The sequence below is a fragment of the Sander lucioperca genome, chromosome 8 (genome assembly GCF_008315115.2).
Source record: "Sander lucioperca isolate FBNREF2018 chromosome 8, SLUC_FBN_1.2, whole genome shotgun sequence".
Classification (NCBI taxonomy): domain Eukaryota; kingdom Metazoa; phylum Chordata; class Actinopteri; order Perciformes; family Percidae; genus Sander; species Sander lucioperca.
In genome coordinates, this window is record NC_050180.1 from 37266419 (window position 1) to 37289659 (window position 23241).

Consider the following 23241-nt stretch of genomic DNA (forward strand, 5'->3'; position numbering starts at 1 on the left):
GGTTTCTGTAAATGGACGGAAACATATATTTACATTTTTGAAAGACACTGGACTACTTAGAAAATTATAGTTTAATGAAATGAAATAAATAGATAACAAGTAATTACCAGTAGGAGGCAGTAATGCAATGCAAAGGATGCCAATGGCCGTAAAACCCTAAAGTAGAAGAAAAACCTTCAGATGGCTGCCACACACCACAGAGACAGGACACTGGGCTGTGAGATATTATTTCGTTGGTTCGTTGTTAAAATGTTGTGAGCAACGGGCTGTGCGCCTGCCAGTAGCCGGGCAGACAGCGGCGCACGGTTGGTGGTTATAAAGTTGTGTTAAAAGTGTGAGTAGTCAGAATAAACACTGTTGCCTGTAAATTGTCTGTCTGGGCTGTGATCTGTGCTGAGGGTATCCCACGGTGGCAGCGAATTCTGCTACAGTATGATTTCAAAGCACACTTCTTTTTCCTAGCTGACCGTTCTGCCACAGCAGGCTGACATTTTCCAAACTAACCTTTCTAACACCCAAAAAAACCTTGATGTATCACTGTCAGTCTTCACAAACACGGCTGAGAAGTCAGTGTATCGAACAGATGCAGCGGTCTGACATGTCAGTGACAACAGCTGTATTGTGTTTGCTTGGGTATAGAGAGCCAAAGTCCCCCCACACGTCTGGTTTAGCTTTTGTTCCATTATATCCATCTTCCTGAAAAAACTGTTTCCGTGGGGGATTTCTATCAGTATTCGAAGCTAAATGGGTATCTACTACACTACTGGGTAAAAAAGGTCAACTCCTTTTCAAAATGTTGGGGAACTGAATAAAAAAAAAAAATTGTCAGTACAATACTGTAGTGCAATGTTACAGTACAATTACTGTAAAGTAACTGTTACTGTCCTGTTACACAGAAGATACACATTTAGTTTTGAATAAGGACCCAAGAAACAAGCAACTGATGAAAGAATCCCTCTGAGTAAATGCATTGCATTACAAGTAGGAAAGAGCATAGCTAGAGGCTATAAAGAGGGGAGGCGTGGGCTCTCTATACTGAAACACAATATAAGTCTCATAGAAAGTTGGAGGAGACAAAGGAGAGATGTAACCTGCTGGTAATGAGTATATGGCCATGTGATGTAGATTCAAAGTAAATTGGTGAAAAAAGAGTTACATTTTAGCTTGAAAACTGTCGTTTTGAGAAGGGTTAGAACATCACACTCACAACACAATGCTAAGATGCAGAAGGCCAAGGCTCTGTGTCTTAGGTCCAATGAAAGTATTAAACAATAAAGCTTTTTAGGTACTAGACTTTGTCAGGGCAAATGTCAACAAAACAGCTTATAATGACAAATAGCTGATCACTTGAGTGTGCTTTTATAAAAATGTAGCTCCCAAAGTCTGAATAGCTCAAATGTTTCACAGATGCAACACATCACAAAAATGTAGGATTAATCACACTTGGGCCTGCCTGCAGAGCTCTCCCTTCTCCAGTTTCTAAACTATCCAAAAGTGCTTGGTTTTATACTCCCAGGTGGCGACCATCAGCCCACTAACAGACTTTCATCTCTGCATGATGCTACATCAGAAGCTTTCTGTGACATACAGTAGTAAAGTGCATGAAATAAAACATGACACAAATTCACAAATTAAGCAGACAGGAAAGAGGTAGACATTTTTATGGCACCGTTTGCCACTTTAATGTATGAATGTAATTAAATATTAATCCAATGGAAAATGATAAAAGAACTCAACATTTCTTTGGGCCACACACACGTTTTGGAATTAACAATCCTCCCACATCCACCCTCAGGTTTTATGGTCCAATTTTCACTTTCCTTCCTGTTTGCTCACAGACACACACTTGCAAGCCAAGTTGGTTCAGTACACTTGGCTGTCTTTTATGGTTTGTATCACAAACCCCGCACTGGGTTAGGCTTTTGGTAGGCTTGCTTTTCTTGAAACTGTTTTTGGTTGTCAGCACTGGACCTATGGGGGGGGGGGGGGGGTGTGGACCAGTTTATAGTAAATATTAAAGGCTTCAATGAAGATCAAGGCCACAAGCTTAAAGCTCTTAAACAAGATTGTTTAGTGCTTAAAAAAGGGATATGTCCTTATAATCCAAATAATTTAAAACATAACCCAACTAGACAGTTGGGTTCCAAAATATAGAGTGTTAAATATGGTCCCTGTTGAAAATGAACAGTCATGCTTTACAGTACACTTTAAATGAATAAGCATGTCTGTTAGAGCTGTTAGAGCCCTGCTCAACACACACAACAGGCAACGGAAAGGCAGGAATGTAAGCTTTGATGTCATTCAGTTTGTTCTTCCTGTGGTTTTCTGAATGGGGTGGAGAAAGAGATCACTTCCTATCTCTTCCGAACCCAGAACGTCTCAGTGAACTCAGTAAAAACGCCTTCTCTTTGAACTGCAAAAATATCCATCTCCACCGAAAACAAAGATGGCATTAGAATTTAAATGTCTGTGGATGCTTTAAATGTACTGTATGCCACTAGACACAACTATTTGTGTATTGGTACCACAAAATAGCCTGTAAATACCCACACTGGGGCGGCAATTTAGGATTATTTCAGATCAATTGATCTGTCAATTATTTTTTCAAAATAACAAATTTTCTAAATCCTACAATATTAATTTGAAATGACATAAAACAAAGACAAGCAGCAAATCTTCACATTGGAGATACTGAGACCAGAGAGTATTTGGCTTGATAAATTACTTTCTTTAAATGTACTGTTGATGAACTAATTGTTTTTCACAATAATCCAGTAATCTTAAAGTAAAAGATTTGTAAAGAAAGTGTAACAATAGCTAACTTTAGTCACATACTGGAGCAGCAGTCACAGGGGTGTCTCTCTCTTGTATAAGGCTGCACTGGTGGGACCCTCAAACTGCAGTTTGATGGCCTGTTTCAGATTAAGCTGTGGGTCTGTGGTTGTCATAGCAACCATAACATCCTCTGGCAAGGCACTACAAGGTGGGACTGGGGAAAAACTGTAGCAGGCAGGTGACAAAATGTTCTTCTCAGGTTGAGAATCCCAAGCTTCCCCTTGAAGTTGGCTCTGTAGCCTATATGGGTAGCCCAGAGGAGGACTTTCTCTGTTTTTAGCACCTACTGCAGGGCTGTCTTGCCCTGGCATTATCCCAAGGGAAGCCATGACTGAGTGCCATTTACCACCAGCATAAGTAGTCCTGTCTGGTGTTATTAGGTTTGCGTTTTGTTTGTTCATTTTGTCATGATATTCAAGTCCAGACGACAAGCCTTTCTGAGGCAGTTCGCAGTTGTGCACCATGGCAGCGATTTTGCAAACAGTGGTAGGAGGGCTGCCCTTGGGATGCCTCTGGCTGCTTCCACGGAGGCTGCCCATGCCTGAGCTCCCTGGTGGGGGGAGGGTGGAGGGACGACTACGACTGCGGGGTAGTGAGTGCTGTTGGATCTGCTGAATGAAGCGGAGGCTGTCGGCTGGCACTGTCTGCACCGTGGCCAGTGAGTGGCAGGTAGATGAGGATTGGGAGCTCTGCGTAGAGTGGAATCGTTCTGCAGTGGAGCCGGGAGAAGATACTGAAGAGGAGGAGGTAGCAGCTGTGACATCACCTCCATTACTCACCAAGATGCCCGAAGAGAGGATCTTGTTGGGTTTTGCAGGGGAGACAGTACTTGAGTTAGGCAACAGGCCTACGTATGGCTTGGCTCCATAGCTCTCCAAGAGCCTGACAATGTTAAAGTGCCCATGTTTCCCAGCCACTTTGACTGGACTGCGGCCATATTTATCCATGTGATTGGGATTTGCACCTCTTTCCAGAAGCATTGCAACAATGTTTGCATGTCCCTCCTGGGCAGCGATGCTCAGAGCGGTTGCCTTCTGGTGACAAGCAAGGTCTATATTGACACCACTGCTTTCAAGGAGACGACGTCCTACTTCAACATGTCCTGTCCAAGCCACTGAATGCATTGGTGGTCTCCCCTCTGTATCCTGTGCATTGGGGTTTGCCCCATGCTTTAACAGTAGATCTACCATCTCCACACACCCCTGCCAGGAAGCCACATGAAGCGCTGTACGGCCCTCAGAGTCTCTGGACTCCAGGGGCACCCCCCCCTTCTCTATGAGGAGAGTAGCCTTTTCAAGGCGATTCTCCAACACTAGGAGGTAGAGCAGAGGCCTTCCCTCTGCATCCCGGACATCAGTATCAGCCCCTCGCCTCATAAGCAGCTCTGCAACCTCAGCATGGCCCTCAAGGAGTGCGGCACTCAAGGCAGAATGTCCATCATACGCCCTGTGATCAATGGGAGAACGTCTGTCCAACAACAGCCTGACAGTGCTCCAGTGACCTTCCTGGGCAGCCAGTATAAGAGGGATGCGTCCTTCAATATCCATCTCTCCAACACGTGCCATGCTGCCTCGCTCTGTCAAAGCAGCACACACACCCCGATGGCCTTCACAGGCAGCAGCGTGCAGTGGAGTCCAGCCAAGGTCATCCTTGTGGTTCTCGTCCAGGCCTCGGTCCAGCAGGGCACGGACAACCTCAACGCTGCCTCTTGCTGCTGCAAGGCAGAGTGCTGTCCTGCCTTCACAATCAATGGCATCCACAGCTGCTCCCCAGAAAAGCAGCCGTGACACTGTCTTCATGTGGCCCATTGCTGCAGCCGCCAGCAGGGGAGTAACAGCAGCTGCAGCAGGGACATTGCCATTAGGGCCAGCAGTCTCATCTACATCAGCACCAGCTTCTAACAGAAGCTCAACTACATCGTCATGGCCCTCATAGGCTGCAAGAAGCAGTGGTGTCATTCCATCATGGTCTCTATGTCCTGGATCTGCTCCACGCTCCAGCAACAGACTTGCTACCTCACCATAACCTTTGACCCCTGCTGCTGTAGGGACACAGAGGGCAGCGACTGACAAAGCAGTGCGCCCATCTCCATCAGCTAAGTTAACTTCTGCATTGTGGTCCAGCAATATCTCCACAGCTTCATGATGTCCCATATAGGCAGCGGCAATAAGCGGCGTACGGCCCTTGCTGTCAGCTTTGTCAACCTGTGCCCCATAGTCCAGCAGGGTCAGGACAATTTCCTCATGCCCCCCCCAGGCAGCAGCTCTGAGAGCAGTCCGGCCCTCAGCGTCACATCCATCCACATCTGCTCCTGCATCTAGCAGAAGCCGGACAGCCTCACTGTGTCCTCCCCAAGCTGCAGAGCGCAGTGCTGTCCAGCCTTCGTTGTCGAGATGCTCCATCATCCGCACTGCAGTTTCTGGCTCCTGGCTTTTGGTCCATTCCAGGAGCACAGACAACACTTTGACATGACCCTGCCTGGAAGCCAAAGTTAGTGGCGTTTGACCCTGTTGATCACTGACCAGTGGATCAGATCCGTGTGTCAGGAGAAGTTCAGCTACGTTTGCAGAACCATCGTGGGCTGCACTGGCAAGCAAGGTCTTTCCATCTGTAGAAATAGGCTGGTTTACAGACACGCCACTGCCTAGCAGCTTCTTTACAGACACCTCCCTTTCAAATGCTTCTCGTAAATTTGTTCCCTCTTCCCCTGTACAATGCACTCCAACCCTTGGGTCTGCATCTGGAAAAAAGGCTGCAGAGACGAGCCCACTCCTCGTTAACAGCTGAAGGACTTCCTGACTGACCAGAACAGGAGGATGGCTTATGGATGTGGTGAGGGCACTACTACCGCTAGGAGTAAGAGCAGGCACACCTGCCCACAGCATCCACAGGGCCAATAATGAGGGGTTATCTTTATGGTGACCTGAGCAAACTAAATGTGTGGCGAGCTGGCAAGTGTCCTCAATGTCCAGATGGGGTCCCTGCAAAGTCAGAGCCATGGCAAGCATGCTGTGACCTTCCGTTCTGCTACAGAGGTACTTCTGTGTGCAATACTTAACATCCGTCAGCCACTCAGCAAAGCTGGCATGAAAAAGTAGTTTGGTGCCCCCAGGGCCATTGATCAGGAGAGGTGCAAGGGTTCGGAGCTTGTTCTGGAAGTCCTGGAGGCTGAGCGGGGTGTCATGTGTCCAGGCTGCTGTGAACAGTTGCTGGGGTGTGAGGGGCCTTGGGGCAGCCAAGAGGACATTGAGGAGAGGCCTGACATAGACAAAGAGCCCCCGGGGGAACAGTCTCTGGCATAACCACAGGTAGAGGCCATTGAGAGTCCCAGGGATGTCTCGGATCTCCCGGAGTCCCACAAGTGCACCTGCCACCCCATCCAGGACACGCTCAAGGAAGAGAAAGCAGCCGCCGCTCTTAATATGCAGCAGATTCAACATGTCAGCTGTGTCAGGAGTGAGCTGACGGCGAAGTGTTGCGTCTTCATCTAGCCGGCACAGGATATACTGCTGCACATCACGGACTGGCGGGGGCTTGCGCAGATCATCCAGACAGAGTCTACGAAAACCTACAACACAGAAAGAGAGTGCAAGTTTGTTAACCCAATATAGTTTTGCATATTTGTCTGGAATTTATCAGTCCAACATTGTGTTATTTGGGTTCTTCTAGTTTTCATCTAAAAAAAATATTTCACATAGTGTGTGCCTAGGTAGTACTTCTGAAAATTAATGTTTGCTTACTGTATGTCAATCAATAATCATTAAAATGACTCAATCAATGGTATAACAAAAAAACAACAGAAGAACTAACAGTGATTTCACTCCCCAATCAAGGCTGCCCAATATCCACCACATGCAAGCCTGAGGTAATTCATGTTTGGCCCCACTAACATAACATCTTAAAGTGAAAAGTCCACGAAGATGAGTTATTCTTTCTTCTTACCTGAGAACATCTTAGACACAGCCTTGTTGTGGCGACGGACAGAGCAGACCAGCAGTAGCCAGCTGGGCAACAGGTGTTGATTGGCGGCCAGGAGCTGTGCAATGGAGCCGCTGTTCCCATTTCCTTCTCCTGCTCCATACCCTACATCCAGGGAGTCCACCAACACCATCAGAGTCTGGGTGGGAGGAGGAAGGTCCAACAGGGGTCCCAACACTGCTCTAAGGACATGTGAGAAAGAGACAGACACACAAAGAAAGAAATTACATTTAAGGACAGTTACACACTGGATGCGTCGCGCGAGCGTGTCAGCCGGCTCCCATGTTAACAGGTTAGAGCTTACACGCTGCCTGCGTGAGATGCGCGTCTTACGCACGGCTCGAGCCGCGCCTGAGACGCGTGCCTGCTAGAAATAGAACCGACGCCTATTTTTCACGCGAGACGCGAGCGTGTTGGAAGCGTTTCCAGGCAAAATAGAATAGGAAAATATGTTTATATGTCATTTAGACACGAATGCATATTAATAAATGACATCTTGATGTTTGAAAGTCTCTAGGTTTTGACATCAATGTAGATATAAATGTAATAAAAAATTTCAGAGAAAAGATTTTCAAATATTGCACCGCCACTCTTCTGAGACGCAACAGAAACGCCACGCTTGCGCGACGCATCCAGTGTGAGCATTTTCTTTTATATTGACTGCAGTGTAATTACTTCACAGCAACACAGCAGGTCAAACGTTTTAAATATAAAGTCTGACATTAAATGAGATCACTCAATCACTATGCAGGCAGCTATTTTGCCATAACTACTTGAGGCAACTCCACTTTGTTTTTGCTTTTGCTTTCTATTTCACTCATTTTAGAAATAATCTTACCATACCTCTCAGATTTTTAGACACGCAGTCAATTCAAATCATTTCAATGTAAACAACTGACATGTCAGTCAAACCAACATCACAACAGACGACCAAAGCAAAATGTTTCTATCAGCGACATAAGCCGGCAGTGTGACTCAAATTTGGCATCCTTCTAACCTTTTACTCAGAAAACTGTGCAATATTGAGATTTACCTCAAAGCTGTGATTAGGGAACACAAATAGAAAACAATGTATCTTCTACTGTGATTGGCTGTAAAACAGTGAAACAATGCTTAACTTGGCAAAAACCAAAATCACAGTGTAACTTTAGGGTGCACAGTCAGCACCCACACCCTGCTGTGATCTGATGGTGACTCAGGTTAATGGAACTTCTGAAAAATGCTGCTCCACCCTATGCCCACTCGCACACACACGGGTTAGTGTGTGTACACAGGTTATAAACACACACACACAATCCTAACATACCCAGGCATACTTGTAATGTGCACCTCTCATTTTGAAGTACTTCCACTGACTATATTAATTTTAGGACCTTTAAAACACCCCAAAATGGTCCACAAACCATGACACATTAAAAACAATCTTAAGAAAGTCTTAAAAAAAAAAACATGTCTTGAATGCAGACCTGAACCCAGTGTGGGAGCTCAAAGGTGTTTTGGACCTTCAGGCTATTATTCCTGAATCTAGACAGACCTGAGGCAAGTTTATCTGAGGAGAATGAAATCCTGCAGTCATCACGATGTGCTGTATAGGGCTGTTAGAGCATGAAAACTTCATGATGAAAGTGCAAGTTGTATGAGGGAAGTGGAGGCGCTTCCAGATGAATACTGTGGCTGCAGTAAAAATATGCATAAGACAAAGACACACAAAATATCTTCTGACTACCTATGATAATGTTATGGCAACTGTACAGTAATAGTAGTTATTATAGGAACCCATGTTCACCCTGTCCTAACAAAGCCAAACAGTGTCAGACCTGTGTTTAAACTGGGCCAGAGGGTGGTAAAGGAGTAGTTAGTGGATTACTGACATCTTCAGGCATCATCAACCATAAATAGCGGCATACTGAATCTCCATTGTATACATTTCAGAAACCACAATAAATAACCTGAATGCATTTTTACCAGGCCTAGTTTCATTCTGTGTTCCGCATAGCAGAAATTTGTACAGAACTAACATACTGACAGCGGTCTTGTTTCAAAAGTGACAAACAATGATTAACCTGTGACAGCAGTCTGGTATGAATGGGTCACACAGAGGCTAAACTTAATTATCAATTATCCTGCAACAAACACAGGGTGTATGTTTGTGTGTGTGTGCTGTCATTAGTGTTAATGTCTATATTTAGAAATGAGCAGAATGTCCAGTCACCTTCAGTCACCAAGCAGGGTTTTTTTTAAACCTGATTTTACGAAAACCTAGAGAAACCTTTTATCTTTTCAGCCTTTTCAGCGTGTTTTTCCGGTGCCTAATAATAGCAAAGTAAGCAATGTTTCCAATCTTGTAAAAGCAGACTATGCTGCTACCAGGAAGGAAACCGCTCCAGCGGTGTTTATAAAACACCATGGAGAGATCATTTAACCTGTAAACAGAGCCGTTATGGCAGAGATGCATGACAATTTCAGTTTACTCTGGCAAGCACAGAAGCTTGGTGAATTAATCAGAAGCAGAAGCCTGTGAAGTTGAATAAGTAACTAAAAGCAGGGTCATTAGCTGAACGTGTTGAGGTCAACAACAAAGTAGCAGGCTCAGATATAGCATATGTGTAGGGAGTGGGGGGTGAAATTTCAACATCACAGAAATTAGTCATCCATAACAATTAGACTTTGGCAAATGATGCATCAAAAATTTTCGCCCTGTTTAAGCTACCGTCATGAAATTGTGCATTACTACATGCACCATGTATGATTCTGAAAAACACAAATTAACTATTAGCTCTCCCATTAAAACATCCATAAATGATTACACTTGTCCTCACTTAATGGGCATTTTAACTAGCACTGTTTATTGGTGTATACTGGTTCAGGCTTTAGCCCAGGAAAGGATCCAGCAGTGGTGATAAGCCGCCCGCATCCTGACATGTCTCAACCCATTATAAATAATTTAGAAGAAACCAGCCTAAACAGTAATGAGACTCAAATATATGACATTTGCTGTGTGGAATAGCACGTCTCATTTTCCCCTGAAGGAAATAATTAAATTTTTTATGAGGTTAGTTGAGGCTAAGTCTTTCAGGCAAGGTGTCCTGCCTCTGCTATAAAAAAAACAGCAGTAATTCCTGTAGTTATTTTATACTTGCAGCAAAAACCTCTTCAGGGCTGCGACTAAAGCTTATTTCCATAATCCATTAATGTATCAACAAATCATTCAATCAATAGTGAATGCCCATCACAAGATATTTAATTGCTTATTTTATGTGACCAACAGTCTAAAACCCATTATATTAAATTTACAACAATATAAAACAAAGAAAAGTAGCAAATCCTAAAATTTGAGAAGCAAGAAGCAGCGGATGTTTGGCATGTTGGTTGATTTGCTGCGGTGGAGAGAATCAAAGAACATTTACTCAAGTACTGTACTTAAAGGACAGTTTTTGAGGTACTTGTACTCTACTGCTGCTTTCTACTTCTACTTTTTGTACTTTAAGTATATTTTGATTTGAATACTTTTGTACTTTTACTAAAGTAAGATTTTGAATGCATGACTTCTACTTGTAACAAGGTATTTCTACATTGTAGTATTGCTACTTTTACTTAAGAAAAGATCTGAGATCTTCCACCACTGTTGATTTGGCTTCATACAACACATTAAAATGAGTTGTTAATTGTATTTTTGATTAATTACTGGTTTCAGTACTAAACCTAATGTGCTGTATGAGAAATACAAACCAATATAGGTGAACAATAAAGGCCACACCAAGAAAACGTCTTTGGTCAGAGAGGTTCACATCAATCTTGTATCTTTCTGCAAGATGTTACAGACCAAACCTTAATGTGTCAATCATATCATTATGTTAAGACATTGCCCCACGCGGTAGCCTTGACTTTTATCATTGAGCATATCCTGCAATTAAAAGCAGATTCAAACCCTGCCCTGTTTGACGGCTACATCTGGGTTACAACAAGCTTATCATAACTCTGTTTGCTTGAGTCATCTGATTAAAGCGACACTCCCTCACCGGGCACACGTTCAGGGCTGCTGTGGAGGAAGTGTAATGAACCTTTTATTGCTGCTTAAGGTGTACCGCTCCATTCAGCCCACATAGTCCTGGACACAGGTCTGTGGGTGACCTTTGACCCTGAGCTTTAATTCAACTTGTAGAGGTTGGCATGTCACAATCAAACCATGTTTCCTCACATCCAAACATATCATTCCAGTACATCACTTCACTGGCTATCTAAAGCTGCTCACAGGCTACAATCAGACCAGAGCTCTCAGGCCATCAGGTGGTGGTTTTCTAACTGAACCTAGAGTAAGATTCAGATTGGTTGAGGGGGCTTGGTCCTGTTCTCAGGAACAAACTGCCTGATGACCACACTGAACAGCAACACATATTTTCAGGCTTTTTGAGTATGCTAGTTATTGTACTATACTTTATGTCTGTGTCTGTGCAAGTCTGTAGTTTTTTTGTGGAGTTAGGTTTTTTTCTTTCTTATCTAGTTATTGTTCCCTTTTCTTGTAGCTTATATAATATATTCTTCTGCACATTACCTGTTGCTGCATCCATTTGAATATAAAACATTCACTGCACTGGTAATGAAATGTACAGTGAGTTCAGGAGCAAAGATTAGTTAGAAAACTGGGCATTATTTTTTTCACAGTAAGGGATGACCCAATCGGTAGTAAAAACTCCTTTTGTAGCAACACTACACTGGTAACTGAAGTGACTTTGGCAAAATAGGCAGCAATAACAATGAGATACAGACTACTGATGTAAAAAAAGTTTAAAGAAAATATCACAACTTCAGAATCAAACATAAGAGTTTGTGGTTTAAAAGCAGAGTGGGCCACCCCAGGATAATATGATAGTAGCTAAGAGATGTTGCCATGATTAAAAAACTAACTGTCAAGCAAACCATCTGTATAATTAATGTAAATATAAATATATATTGTCTATATATAAATATGAAAGAGGATAAAGTAACCATGGTAACATTTATGTATGCATACTGTCAGCATGTGAGGGCGAGGATTTTTCCTGATTTGTTAGACACAGAAAAGCAGTTAATTGTGCTCGTGTTCTACTCTGTGTGTTTTGGCAGCTCCTAAGTGAACGAATAACATTACAACATGCAACACCTTTTTGTCCTGTTTCTACCTGTTCGTCATTAAGTATGTCATGTAAAGTCCAGAAGCAGTCTCCAGTAATAGTGCTCATAATCAGCTTTGTTCTCATGAGCTCTTTGAGACACTAAGAGTGGTAAATTCCACTAAAGCAAAGCATTTCCAGTAACTGAGTGACCTGTCAGTCCATACGAGGATATGTTTACTCTTCCTGCAGTGGTGAAATGTAACTAAGTAGATTAGGTACAATTTACTTAAGTATTTCCATTCTAAGCTACTTATACAACATTTCAAAATGTACTTTTTACTCCACTATATGTCTTTGACACATTTAGTACCAGCTACTTCTTACATAAAACATGATATGATTATACGATATGATACGTACTATACTACTAATCTACCCGGTAGTATACAAAGTATCTAAATTGCTAAAATCTTGGCTCCACATTGACGAACAGCATTAAAATGCTCTTACATGAATATAATGTTCTAAAAACAATATGACACTGTGGAAGGAGCCATTCTGCATAATGAGTACTTTTTAAAAACTATTCTATACCATGGTATTTCTCCTTTTACTCAAATAAAGGGTCTTTGTACTTCTTCCACCACTGTCCTCTTGGTACGTTTGTAATAAGATAGTGTGAACGTGAAATGAACAAGATCTAAGAGGCAACAGTTGATCATTTCTTCCTGGGCCAAGTGAACCGAACTACATGTGTGAAACCGACCTAAAACTGTCAAACAATAACACATCCAGTTGTTACTGCAGCTATGATTCACAGAAAAAAGACCAACTTTTTGAACTTTAGATCTAAATGTTAAAAGGTTTCAGTCAGAGCAGCACCACATAAAAGAGTTAGTTTTTTTCCGATTGAGTGGGCACAACTGGAGCCACATGTGCAACTCTATCTACAGTCTGCACAGCAGCAGTTCATGTGGACCAAACTCTAGTTCCTTTTTCATTGCTTGAACACAGTTTACAAAACTCATATATATATATATATATATATATATATATATATATATATATATATATATATATATATATATATAGCTCAGAAAGACATTTTTTGGAAATAAAGAAACACCAAATAAGAACAAAACAGTTATACACTGTAACGTTTGAGAGAAACAGCGAACAGGTAAAATGCAAATGCAAAATGCAAATGCAAGGATACCAATACAGTACATCCAGGTAAGATGAAAAATGTGAAAAACACTACCTTTACCACAGTAAACCTGCACACTTACTGTTTTTCAGAAAGTAATGGAGGTGGAAGCAATGGAAACACAACATCCATTTGTATTTATAGATGATGCAGGTGCATGGCAACAGGACATCCAATACTATATGTTGATGGCCTGATGCTGGAGAGAGGCAGGATTAGCCCCACTATTCTTTGTTACTATTACATACAGTACTTAGTTTGTAAAAATGTTTGTTAATTTCTTTTTCACCAGTAATTACGTAAATGACTAGACAAAGTAAAAATATATACCTATTGAAGCAAACTGTTGATTCCCATTACTTCTTGTTTACCTAAAACACTGGTATGTTATAATAAATAAAAAAAATAAAAAATCAATCTTTTCTAGAAAAGAATCTTCAAGAAAATTTTGATTAGTGTAAAGTCACTCAAATTATTTAAACTGTGAAAATGAAAAGTTTCTAATTTCTGTATTGGTGTTTGATGCTAGTGTTTTTACTCTCAGTGTGTTCTGAGTGACGGTGTGTGTTGTCTTGATGACAATGTTCAAAAGTTGTTTTAGTCATGTGAGAGAAAACTCAGATTGGACAGATAGTCTCGCTAGCTGTCTCAATTTACCCTGCAGAGGGTGAGGAGCAGTTAACCATAGTCCTCAGACCAGTTTAAAATTCCAACACAAAGAAAGCAGAAGGAAACGGCTATTGGCTGAAAAGACATGTATCTGGCGGAATTTCCGGCGGCACCGGAGCAATCCCAGAATTGGAACGTTGTGGATACAGACTATAGCTCAGGTGACTGTTAGTAGACTGTGGTTAGAGTTTTGCACATTCTTCAGTTGTGACCAGTGTCATTTAGCAATCAAAACAAACTGTAATGACTTGCTGACTACAACCAGTTGCCTCAAGGCATACATCCCATGTACTGTATGACCTTTAACTGCCAACTGAAGCCCATGTTTCAACAGTTTGTCAACGGCTGTTCTCACATGGCAGTGTTTCGCTTGCAGCCACTTTCTCTCACAAGAGCTCCAAACACAAACAGTGTCTGGCTGTGAGCCAGTCTGAGGGGAATGAGGAATCCAGCTCGGTACTTCACACCAGAAGTAAGCAAACACAGGAGGAGCGTAAAAGGGCTCAGACTCATTGCAGAGCAAACACACCGGGAGAGAGTGAAAAAGTCCTGGAGAGGATGGTGACCTCGCTGACTGGTGCTGAGACGGTCACTGGGGTACTAGAGGCATTTTTCACCTCTTTGTTCTTTTTTCTCCTCTCTGAAAGGAAGTTGTGTCGTAAATAACACTGTAGCATTCATTCACACTGGAGGCCCATTGTGTGTGCTGTGAATGGGCTGCATTATGAGAGGAGAAATAAATATAAGACGAAGAAGAATAGCTGCTGCCGTCTTTTTCCTGTAACTGTCGTGGCCTCTCTTTGCTTCAGCTATGGCCTCTTTTTATTTTTTTTACATTTACAGGCTTTGCAACTCTTTTTGTCTGCTGACAGTCTAAACACCTGCAGGGAATCACCTCTGTTTATACAAGAATAGGTGCAAAGTTAAAGCTTTCGTGGATCTTTTTCCCACAACGTGAGCAGGAGCTGCTGCTGTGTTTGACACTCAATCACACATTTTTCTAGGCTGAGTGGGGAGCTTTTTATATGTTTTATTATAGTGTTGCTGCCATTGCAGTGAGGGCTGATAATCCAATATCATTATTAATCAACTTGCAGTGGAATCCGAATCTTATCATATCATACGCTTGTCCAACATAGTGATGCTAAGCAAACTTATAAACTGACAAAATCGGTTTCTTTCTTTCTTTTTTTAACACTGTTTTGAGCATCAATTGGATTGATTTTGCATACACATCCTATAATGTGTAGCTCAAATCAAATAACCCTAACACTAATACAGATTATACAGATATTATCACGAGATACCAACCCCGGTATAAAGAATAAGGCAAAATCTCGGGACAGTGGAAAATCAACATGACATCACGACTTCGCGTAACTTCGTGTTATCTGTACGCATTTTGAGCTGACCGTGTGTATGTCTACGCTGTATACAGCGGACGGCAGTCTGCAACGTCACAGCGTTAACATACACACCACTTTCTAAAGCCACGTGGCGTGTTATCGCGAGGCTACGGTTGGGTTTAGGAAACATCACACGCGGGTTGGGTTTAGGAAAAGAAGAACTGGTTGGGTTTAGGAAAAGAACAAACGTGGAAAGGAAACGTGACACGCGGGACACGAAGGAAACGTGACACGTGGGACACGATCCCCGGTCTCCTGGTGAAAGTCCTGTGTTTTACCCATCCACCACCCGATCAACCTCCCTACGTGGACTTTCGCCCTTTCATACTACTCGCTACGGTGTCAATTCACACACAATCGCAAGGTAATTATAAGTCAATGGAGGCCAAACGGCGTTGATAAACACGCCATAAATGGCATACGAATTGGCGTGTCATACATACACCACTTCATGAGACCAGTCTGTGGAAAACTGATTTAGTTTCATGGTATATACACTGTCATAACACCCAACCCTACTGATCATGGAAAAATATTCTTTTTGTCATACTGATTTCAAATCTGCCAGCCATAGTTTTTACTGTTGCAATAGGCTACAAATCAAATTCACATTTTCCATGCTGAGTAGCATTAAGATAATCAAGCAAGCTTTTATGTTACAAAACAATAAATGGGTCCTTAATGTGTCTATGATCTTAAATCTAAGCTTGTCTGGTTGACAACTAGGTTACATTCTCATGACCACGGTTATCACGTCTAAAACGACTACAAACAAATGTTTTTGGTCACCACAACCAAATGTTGGAACTGACCATTTACAAAACAAAAAGGAACTGGTGGCACAGGTTTTCACTGTGTTGTTTTCACCAATAAACCACTTGTTTCCCCTTTGACACGTGTCAGATGCAACTTTGTTCAGCTGCTCCTGCTTTCATCAACAATAATCACCATTTACAGAATGTGATACCACACATCCATTTTGCTGTGTGGAGCTGGGAATGAGCGTCCCTGTTGAACATGCACACACATGCCAAGCTCCTGCATGAGTTTCAGGCTTGCTACCTTTGGTTATCTTTTCTCTCAACCTTGTAATCTCCCTCAAATTGGCTTCAATAAAGAATAAACCTCTTCGGATCAAGTATGTGGCTGTCACATGAAAACATTTCTAAAGTAAAAGTCTGAAAAACATGTGATACAAACCTCTTGAAGGTATCATCAGGGTCTCTTTGACAGGTGAGAGGCTCCAGAGAAGCGGATACAGACGGGCTGTTGAGGATCTCTTCGTACCCAGGAGAGAGGAGGGGTGAGGCCCTCAGCTGCTCCACCAGGCCCAGGACGAACCTCCACAGCACCGTACTCCTCTGGTCCTCCCTCTGGCAGAAGTGGGAGGCCAGGCAGCGTGGTGCCAGCCCGACTGCCAGGCCTGCCTTCGAGGTGGGCCACACCACCTCAGTGCACAGAGCGGTCTTCCCAGCGCCGGGGCCCCCCATCACCAGCAGCCCTGCCGGTTGCCCCGGCACGGAGCGGCTGTCCAGGCAGCGCCGCAGCTTGTCCAGGGCCCATTCCCGGCAGTAGAAACTTCGGCCCTGGAGCAAGCTGGAGCTGCTGCCAAATCCACTGCTACTCATTTGTTCCTGGGGGTTTGACTTCCAGGCGACAACTCACTGCTCTGAACGCCACATTCTACCATGCTCCTCCAGTAATTGTACTCTGACTTTTAGGTTGAGCTGCAGCTGTTAACACCTCTGGTTTGAGACAGCTCTGGGTATTTCCTGACACAGAGTTCCTGAAAGTGTTGCATCAGGTGATTATTATCAGTGGTTGTCCGTAAGGCTGACAAGCAGAGGAGTCAGAGAAAGGTTAAGTCAGCTAATGGTTCACCTCTTCATTTTCTTTATTCCGATTTGTCATGATCTGTTTTGATTGAAACGCTACAGCCAAGAAGAGGATCCATGGTTACCATCGTTCATCGTGCCTCTCCTGGAGATCGTGAAGCTGTTCAGTCAAAAATCAGAAAGAGGGAAAAGGAATGAGTCAAGAGGAACTGACAGCATGTTTTTCACAGATCTAATGACACAGTATCTCGCCCCTACCCTGACTGAATGTTCCTTCATCTTCCAATTACAGCTACAGTCTTCCCTCCTCGCAGTTTCTGTCCCGCTTCTTTTAAGACTTCGAGCATCGATCCCAAACGGCAGCTTTAGCATGAAATGTCATTTTCCTTTCTCACGCCTTCAGCTCTTTACAACCCTTGGTTGCTACTTCACACCTCCCTCTCTCCATCTATCTGTCTCTCATGCTCTCCGGTTTTTCCTGTTTTGGTTTTTTTGTCTCCTCCCTGCCTTGGTGTTTCTCGGCATGTCAAGACATGCACAGGAGAGCAGAGAGAGAGGGGAGGAGAGAGGGAGAACTCATGTGGCTGTGAGCGACTCAACAGTTGACAGGTGGGAGGGGTTACCTGGGATCAAGGTTCAGTCGCAGGGCAATACTACACCTCGAGCTTTAGTTTTAGGTGATTTATCCATGTAAAGTCACATCATGCCGTTGAAGATTTGTTCCATGAAATTTGCTTTTTAATCTTCTGAGGTGCTGTTGTCATCACAGCATGACTCTTGAAATGAATTTGATTTCACTCTTATCGTTAAGAATAGAGCTGAAAACAACTAATTACATCAACAAAGACTTAATTTAGAGACTTTGGAAAATTGATTAATCGTTTATCAAGCAAAAAGAAGAAAAAATTCCGTAGTTTCAGCTTTTTAAAATGTAGGGACTTGTTTTTCCTCTGTTTTATGTCATTGTTAATTGACTATCTTTTAGATTTGGGCGGTTGGTCAGAAAAAACAAAAAAAAGTTTAAAAAAAATTTCATATTGGACTTTGGGAAGTTGTGATGAGCCTTTTTCACCATTTTACAGCATTTTATAGACTAAATGAAAAAAAATATATAATCAACTGATTCATCAATAATATTAAAAATAATTTGTTACGGCCCAAGTTAATGCATTTTAAGTTGATCTGCATCATTTTCAATTAAGGGGTTTTGTGGCAGTTTGGTTTTGCCCACCCTAGTGATTTTAAAATAATACTCAATTTGAAGCTTTTTTTAATATATATTTTATTATTATTTGAAATCCTTGTTTTTTAGCCTTAATTTGTGATGTTTACATATATTTCCTAAAACTGTTCTCTCAATTTTCCTTCCAACTATTAAAAATTTCCTAAAACTATTCTCTCAATTTTCCTTCCAACTATTAAAAATCTAGAGGTTTTCAAACTGATAAAAAGCTAACTTAGCCATATTGCCATTTTATATTAAAGGGATACTTCACCGATTTAGCATTAAGCTTTGTATCAGTAGAAACCCGGTAGTATTTTTTTAATTACCGTGCTTCCCTCCCACATGTTGTCAACCCGCCCACAGGGGGTTGGACTGCCGACATTCTCCGAAATTTCACGAAACAAAACGAGTGTCAGCCATCTTGAATCCTCGCGTAGCTGGGGGTGCTTGTATCCAACTAACTGCTAACTGCTGGTGGAGTTTGTGACTGTTAAATGCAGACCATTCTACATTACACGCAAATTTGTATACTCGGTGATACAGTCTACCTAGCGCTAATGCTAGTAGCTAGCTATGTGTTAGCTGAACTTTACGGAGCATATCATGTGTGTCCATTGGAGGGACAGTCACAGCTAACGAAACCCCTAATGTTCACAAAAATTCATTAAATTAAAATCGGACACCATAGGTAGCTTTATAAGACCTTGGGGTAGATGTTATGTAAGTGGCGTGACGAAATTCAAACTGTAAATATACGAAAGTTATGCCGAAAATGAAGCTAACTAGCTACTATCTGTACACATAGGATTGGAGGGACAGTCGCAGCTAACGAAACCCGAGAAACGGTGACTTTCACTGGGTATGGAGGTTGCCGCTTTCTCGTCAGACTGTGTGGAGCTCCGAAAGTCCGACACGTCTTACCAAATTTGCAATTAGCCATCAATTTTCGTAAAACGGCCCATATTTGAGCTTTATATAGTTGATTTCTCGCTTAAAAAAGTATCATAAGTGAATTTAATAACGAAATAGCCCGACAAACAATGTATAACTTTGTAGTGTCTGAAATATGAGACCTGCGGTCTCGTCTCCAATGTGTTTTACAGCCTACCAAGCGCTAATGCTAGTATGTGTTAGCTGAACTTTACGGAGCATATAATGTGTTTCGTATGTCGTTTGTATATAATGTCGTTTTTATATATTTGAATTGTGTAACCACTTGAGCCACAGTGAAACGTTGTTTCGTGTATATGGTTGAAATGACAATAAAACACAGTTGAATTGAGTTGACCGTCTCTGTCTGTCTGTAAACGGTAGGCGTGGCTTGGGAGTGGACCCAAAGCAGCGAAGCAAGTGCATTCTCGGATTTGGTGTCTTTCATCCACATGAGCCAAAAACACATTTCCTGGCTTTTCTCGGCCTAGAAGGCACTAATTTCAATTTTTTTTCACATTTATACTACATAATTGACCCAATTTAAAGATATATTCAGCTTTCCAGCGGTGAAATATCCCTTTAAAATACAATGAACTGCACCTGAAGTCAATAAAATTTGGACCTTCTGCTGCGGTCAATCTGAAGACTTGTAGCATAGAGAGTTACTGTATAGACATGAAATAGTTGGTGAAAAAAAATGCTTTCAAATGAATTACAGTAGTAATTGTCTGGTTTTACAAGCTGCCACATTTCTTCCCACTGTATAATCAGCTGTGAGCAATTTCCACTAAGCATTCATTTTACTCCACAATGTGTCCATCAACAGCACACTCTACATTCGATCAATTTTAGACTGCATGCTACCACTTGATTAAGTGAATGTAAAAAGCCATACATGAATCCAGCTGAGGAATGTCAAAGGCTTATGTGACAAAGCTAACATGGTAAGTGCTTTGCATTTCAAGTCAATGACTAATTAAACATTAGTTACACTAAATTGAATTCACCAGATTATAAATGTGATTAAACACTTGAGAGAATTAAGCAGAAAGAAAACTCACTGGTGTGCATGTCATCTGCAACATGATAGCCTGGTGACAGTATGATTCAGAGAGCTAATTGGAAGCATAATATCCTCCTAAAAGGTGGATGACATATGTCGTACACTTACAACATCTGCTGACAAGTGCCAAATACTGAAAACTAACTGGAAAATGAAGAGATGTGTTGTTTTAGCAGGATACTGAAGACTGACACCAAGCAGTGAAGTTGTCTACATTCTTGTCATTGCTTGTGGTATTTACAAAGCACTCTAAACTTGGCGTGTAGCCTGTAAAGACGCTGGTGCAGCAACCAAAGCCTGGAGCAGCATCTTTATAGCGCATCACAGACATGCTGTCTATGCAGCATTCAAGTCAATTTAATTTATATAGCCCAAAAAGGCCACAGACCCTAATTAGGAGGCATGACTTATTTTACTGTAGCCTATTTAATTTAACTGTGGTAGTTGTAAGACACTGGTTCCTGGTCTGTACAGCACAAATGTGTCTGAATTTAACAAATAGTCAAATGTTCAGTGGAAAACGACTTACTTAGACTTCTACAAGTGCCCGTTTTTATTTAAGTCTGACTTCAGGTGGAATTAATTTTGAATGCAATGATGTATCGCTTCATCTAATGATCTCTACTTTCATTCTTTCATATAAGTTTGCATCCATGCCAATGACATTCACTACACTAACAAACAAGGCAGCGCCCTCTTAGGAGACAGGAAGTGTGTACCGTTTGTAATTGTTAACAGGCTTTGGTCCCGGAAAAGAAATAGTCTGGCACGTGGCCTACACTTCAGTTTTTGCATAGATTGAACAAACAAGATATAGTGTGTTAGCTAGTCAGCTTTAGGTGCTTGTAGGTACATTTTGTTACCTCTGGACGGATCCAGGCTAGCTGTTTCCCCCTGTTTTCAGTCTTTATGCTAAGCTAAGCTAAGCTAACAAGCTGCAGGCTCCAGCTTCGTATTTATTGTAGTTATGTTGGTCTTATTAAGCATGGATCTAGAGCCAAAAATAAGCAATTAGCCTAACTTAGCATAATGACTGGAAACAGCTAGCTTGACTATGTCCAAAGTTGAAAACAAATACACCTACCAGCTCTAAAGCTCACTAACAAACAACCTGTACCACATTTTGTTCCTTCCACAAACAAACACATCTAAAAACGACAATTTGTGGGTTTAAGGCATAGTTGCTTTTTGCTAAGAAATAGCCTAGCATATATGGCTATCCAGAAAGCAGGAATCGAATGATGTTGCCAGGCAACCAGCGGAGATGTTGCAGCACAAAACTCCACCTAAAAAACAAAAATCAAAACATTTTGAACAATTCCTTTAATTGACTATGTTCGTAAATTAAGATGTTACAGGCTATTGCATAATTTTGCATGTTTTAAAGGGATTTTTTTAGGATGAATTGGGTCTGTTATAAAAAAAAAAAAAAATGTAATAAACAGATATGTACTTGTAGGTGCTTTTCAACATACCATTTCTGCTTAATGTGCCCCAAATGTGGCATTTAGGCTACTGTAGGCTAGCTACAGCCAATCAGCTCCCTCACAGTTGTCTCGCTTTTAGGCTCTACAGGTGATCCTCCACCTGCTGCGATCTCCACGAACAATGAGATGATATTCCCTACAAGCGTAGCCTACTATAAAACCATAATCTAGCTACGTGCTAATGTGTGTTTTAACAACTGACCTCATTAATCAGGCGCGGTGGTCGACGCCATTGTAAACAACATCACAAAACGCTGCCCAAAATACTTTGTCAGTTTGTGTCCGACAAAAGTCGCTAAAGTCAGAAATGCTGTTCATTTCCAACTAAAAAATACCGCGACTGAGCTTTAAAATCATAATCTTACCTGACAGACACGCTCTCCATCTCCGTCTCCCTCCTTACCGACAAACCAGCACTTTACCGGCGGATTTTAATCACATGAAGACTATCCACTCCCACAATCCTCCACACCCTCACAGTAAAGGTGAAGTGATTGTTATTTCTGGTATGGATGTCCTATATATTTCAAAGACTGTCGTTTCATCTCATTCCGTCTCTCAGGGGGGCTACTCTCTCTGCTTCCGTGCACACTCTCAAAAAGGATGTTCGGAAGGAAGAAGAAAAAAGACAAGGACACAAGGACATCCTCTGCAGGGCTGGTTTGACAAAGATATGTTAGACTGGACTACACATTTTTCTTAGTTTTACTGTATGTGTATGGAAGCCCATTTTTGCCAGAAAAAGACAAAAAATAGATGACATGTTAGAAATGACAGAAATAAAAATATTCATGCAAACAAGACGTTGACTTATTGTGAGATGCAAAGTCAAAATTTTAAAAAGCCAAGACTTTTTAGGTCATTAAATCTCATAATTCTGTATTTTTTGACTTATGATCTCCTAATGTTGCCTAAACATAACAAATTGTTAGGCTACATTGTATCTTAACTGTTTGACTTAGAAAGTTAGCTTTTGTATCTCGTGATTTTTACATAAAATTGTGATTTAGTAGCTCATTGTGTTTTTACCTTACTTTGAAAGATCAGATATTAACTCAAAATAGTAAGTCAAAACGTTGCATTAGTCTCTAATGTTCATTTACAATGTGTAATTTGGTATTTATAATAGTAGTAGTACATTTTCATCCTTTTTTTCCTATTTAGGCTAATGGCTTCCTGGCTGATTTTAAAGGCACAATCTGTGATCCAAACTATAAACAAAAGCCCCACCTTCTATGGTCGTAAATGGACAACAAAATAAATCTAATTTTGTTTTGTGATGCTAAAAGTTTGTTAACATTTGGAAATATAGCAGTGAAACAGGCTTATAGTGACTATTTGATCTGTTGAGAATCACAAAATAAGCAGATTCAATGTGTGAAAATGCCTCAGATTTATACTTTAAAAATTGTTAATTGGGCCTCGATAGCCTATATTCATTATTGATATGAAATCACTGACACCTGCTGACCAAAAATGTCATTTGCATGGTGTTGACCAGTTTGGAATT

At 41.6% G+C, this 23241-nt stretch overlaps 1 protein-coding gene across 4 annotated transcripts; it reads right to left on the minus strand.

Moving 5' to 3' along the window:
- Positions 1 to 956: 956 nt before the first annotated feature.
- ankrd50l (ankyrin repeat domain 50-like) lies at positions 957 to 22410 on the minus strand. 4 transcript variants are annotated; one of them, XM_036004046.1, is made up of 5 exons: positions 22097 to 22410; positions 17070 to 17183; positions 16389 to 16974; positions 6778 to 6995; positions 957 to 6403 (listed from the first exon to the last, which is right to left on the minus strand). In XM_036004046.1, the coding sequence occupies exons 3-5, from the start codon at positions 16814 to 16816 to the stop codon at positions 2847 to 2849; spliced, it is 4203 nt and encodes a 1400-aa protein (XP_035859939.1). In that variant the 5' UTR covers positions 16817 to 16974; positions 17070 to 17183; positions 22097 to 22410; the 3' UTR covers positions 957 to 2846. The 4 variants fall into 4 exon arrangements, with proteins under 4 accessions (XP_035859939.1, XP_031134391.1, XP_031134306.1 ...); XM_031278531.2 differs by having other exon boundaries at positions 16389 to 17183; XM_031278446.2 differs by lacking the exon at positions 22097 to 22410 and adding an exon at positions 17282 to 17490 and having other exon boundaries at positions 16389 to 17183.
- Positions 22411 to 23241: the final 831 nt, after the last annotated feature.

Excerpts from the sequence above, each read along its gene's own strand:
- ankrd50l (XM_036004046.1), bottom strand. The coding sequence starts at position 16,816 with ATGAGTAGCAGTGGATTTGGCAGCAGCTCCAGCTTGCTCCAGGGCCGA. Across the intron at positions 6,996-16,388 it reads CCTGATGATACCTTCAAGAG|AGCAGTGTTGGGACCCCTGT; the intron begins GTTTGTATCACA and ends ACATGTCCTTAG. Across the intron at positions 6,404-6,777 it reads TGTGTCTAAGATGTTCTCAG|GTTTTCGTAGACTCTGTCTG; the intron begins GTAAGAAGAAAG and ends TCTGTGTTGTAG.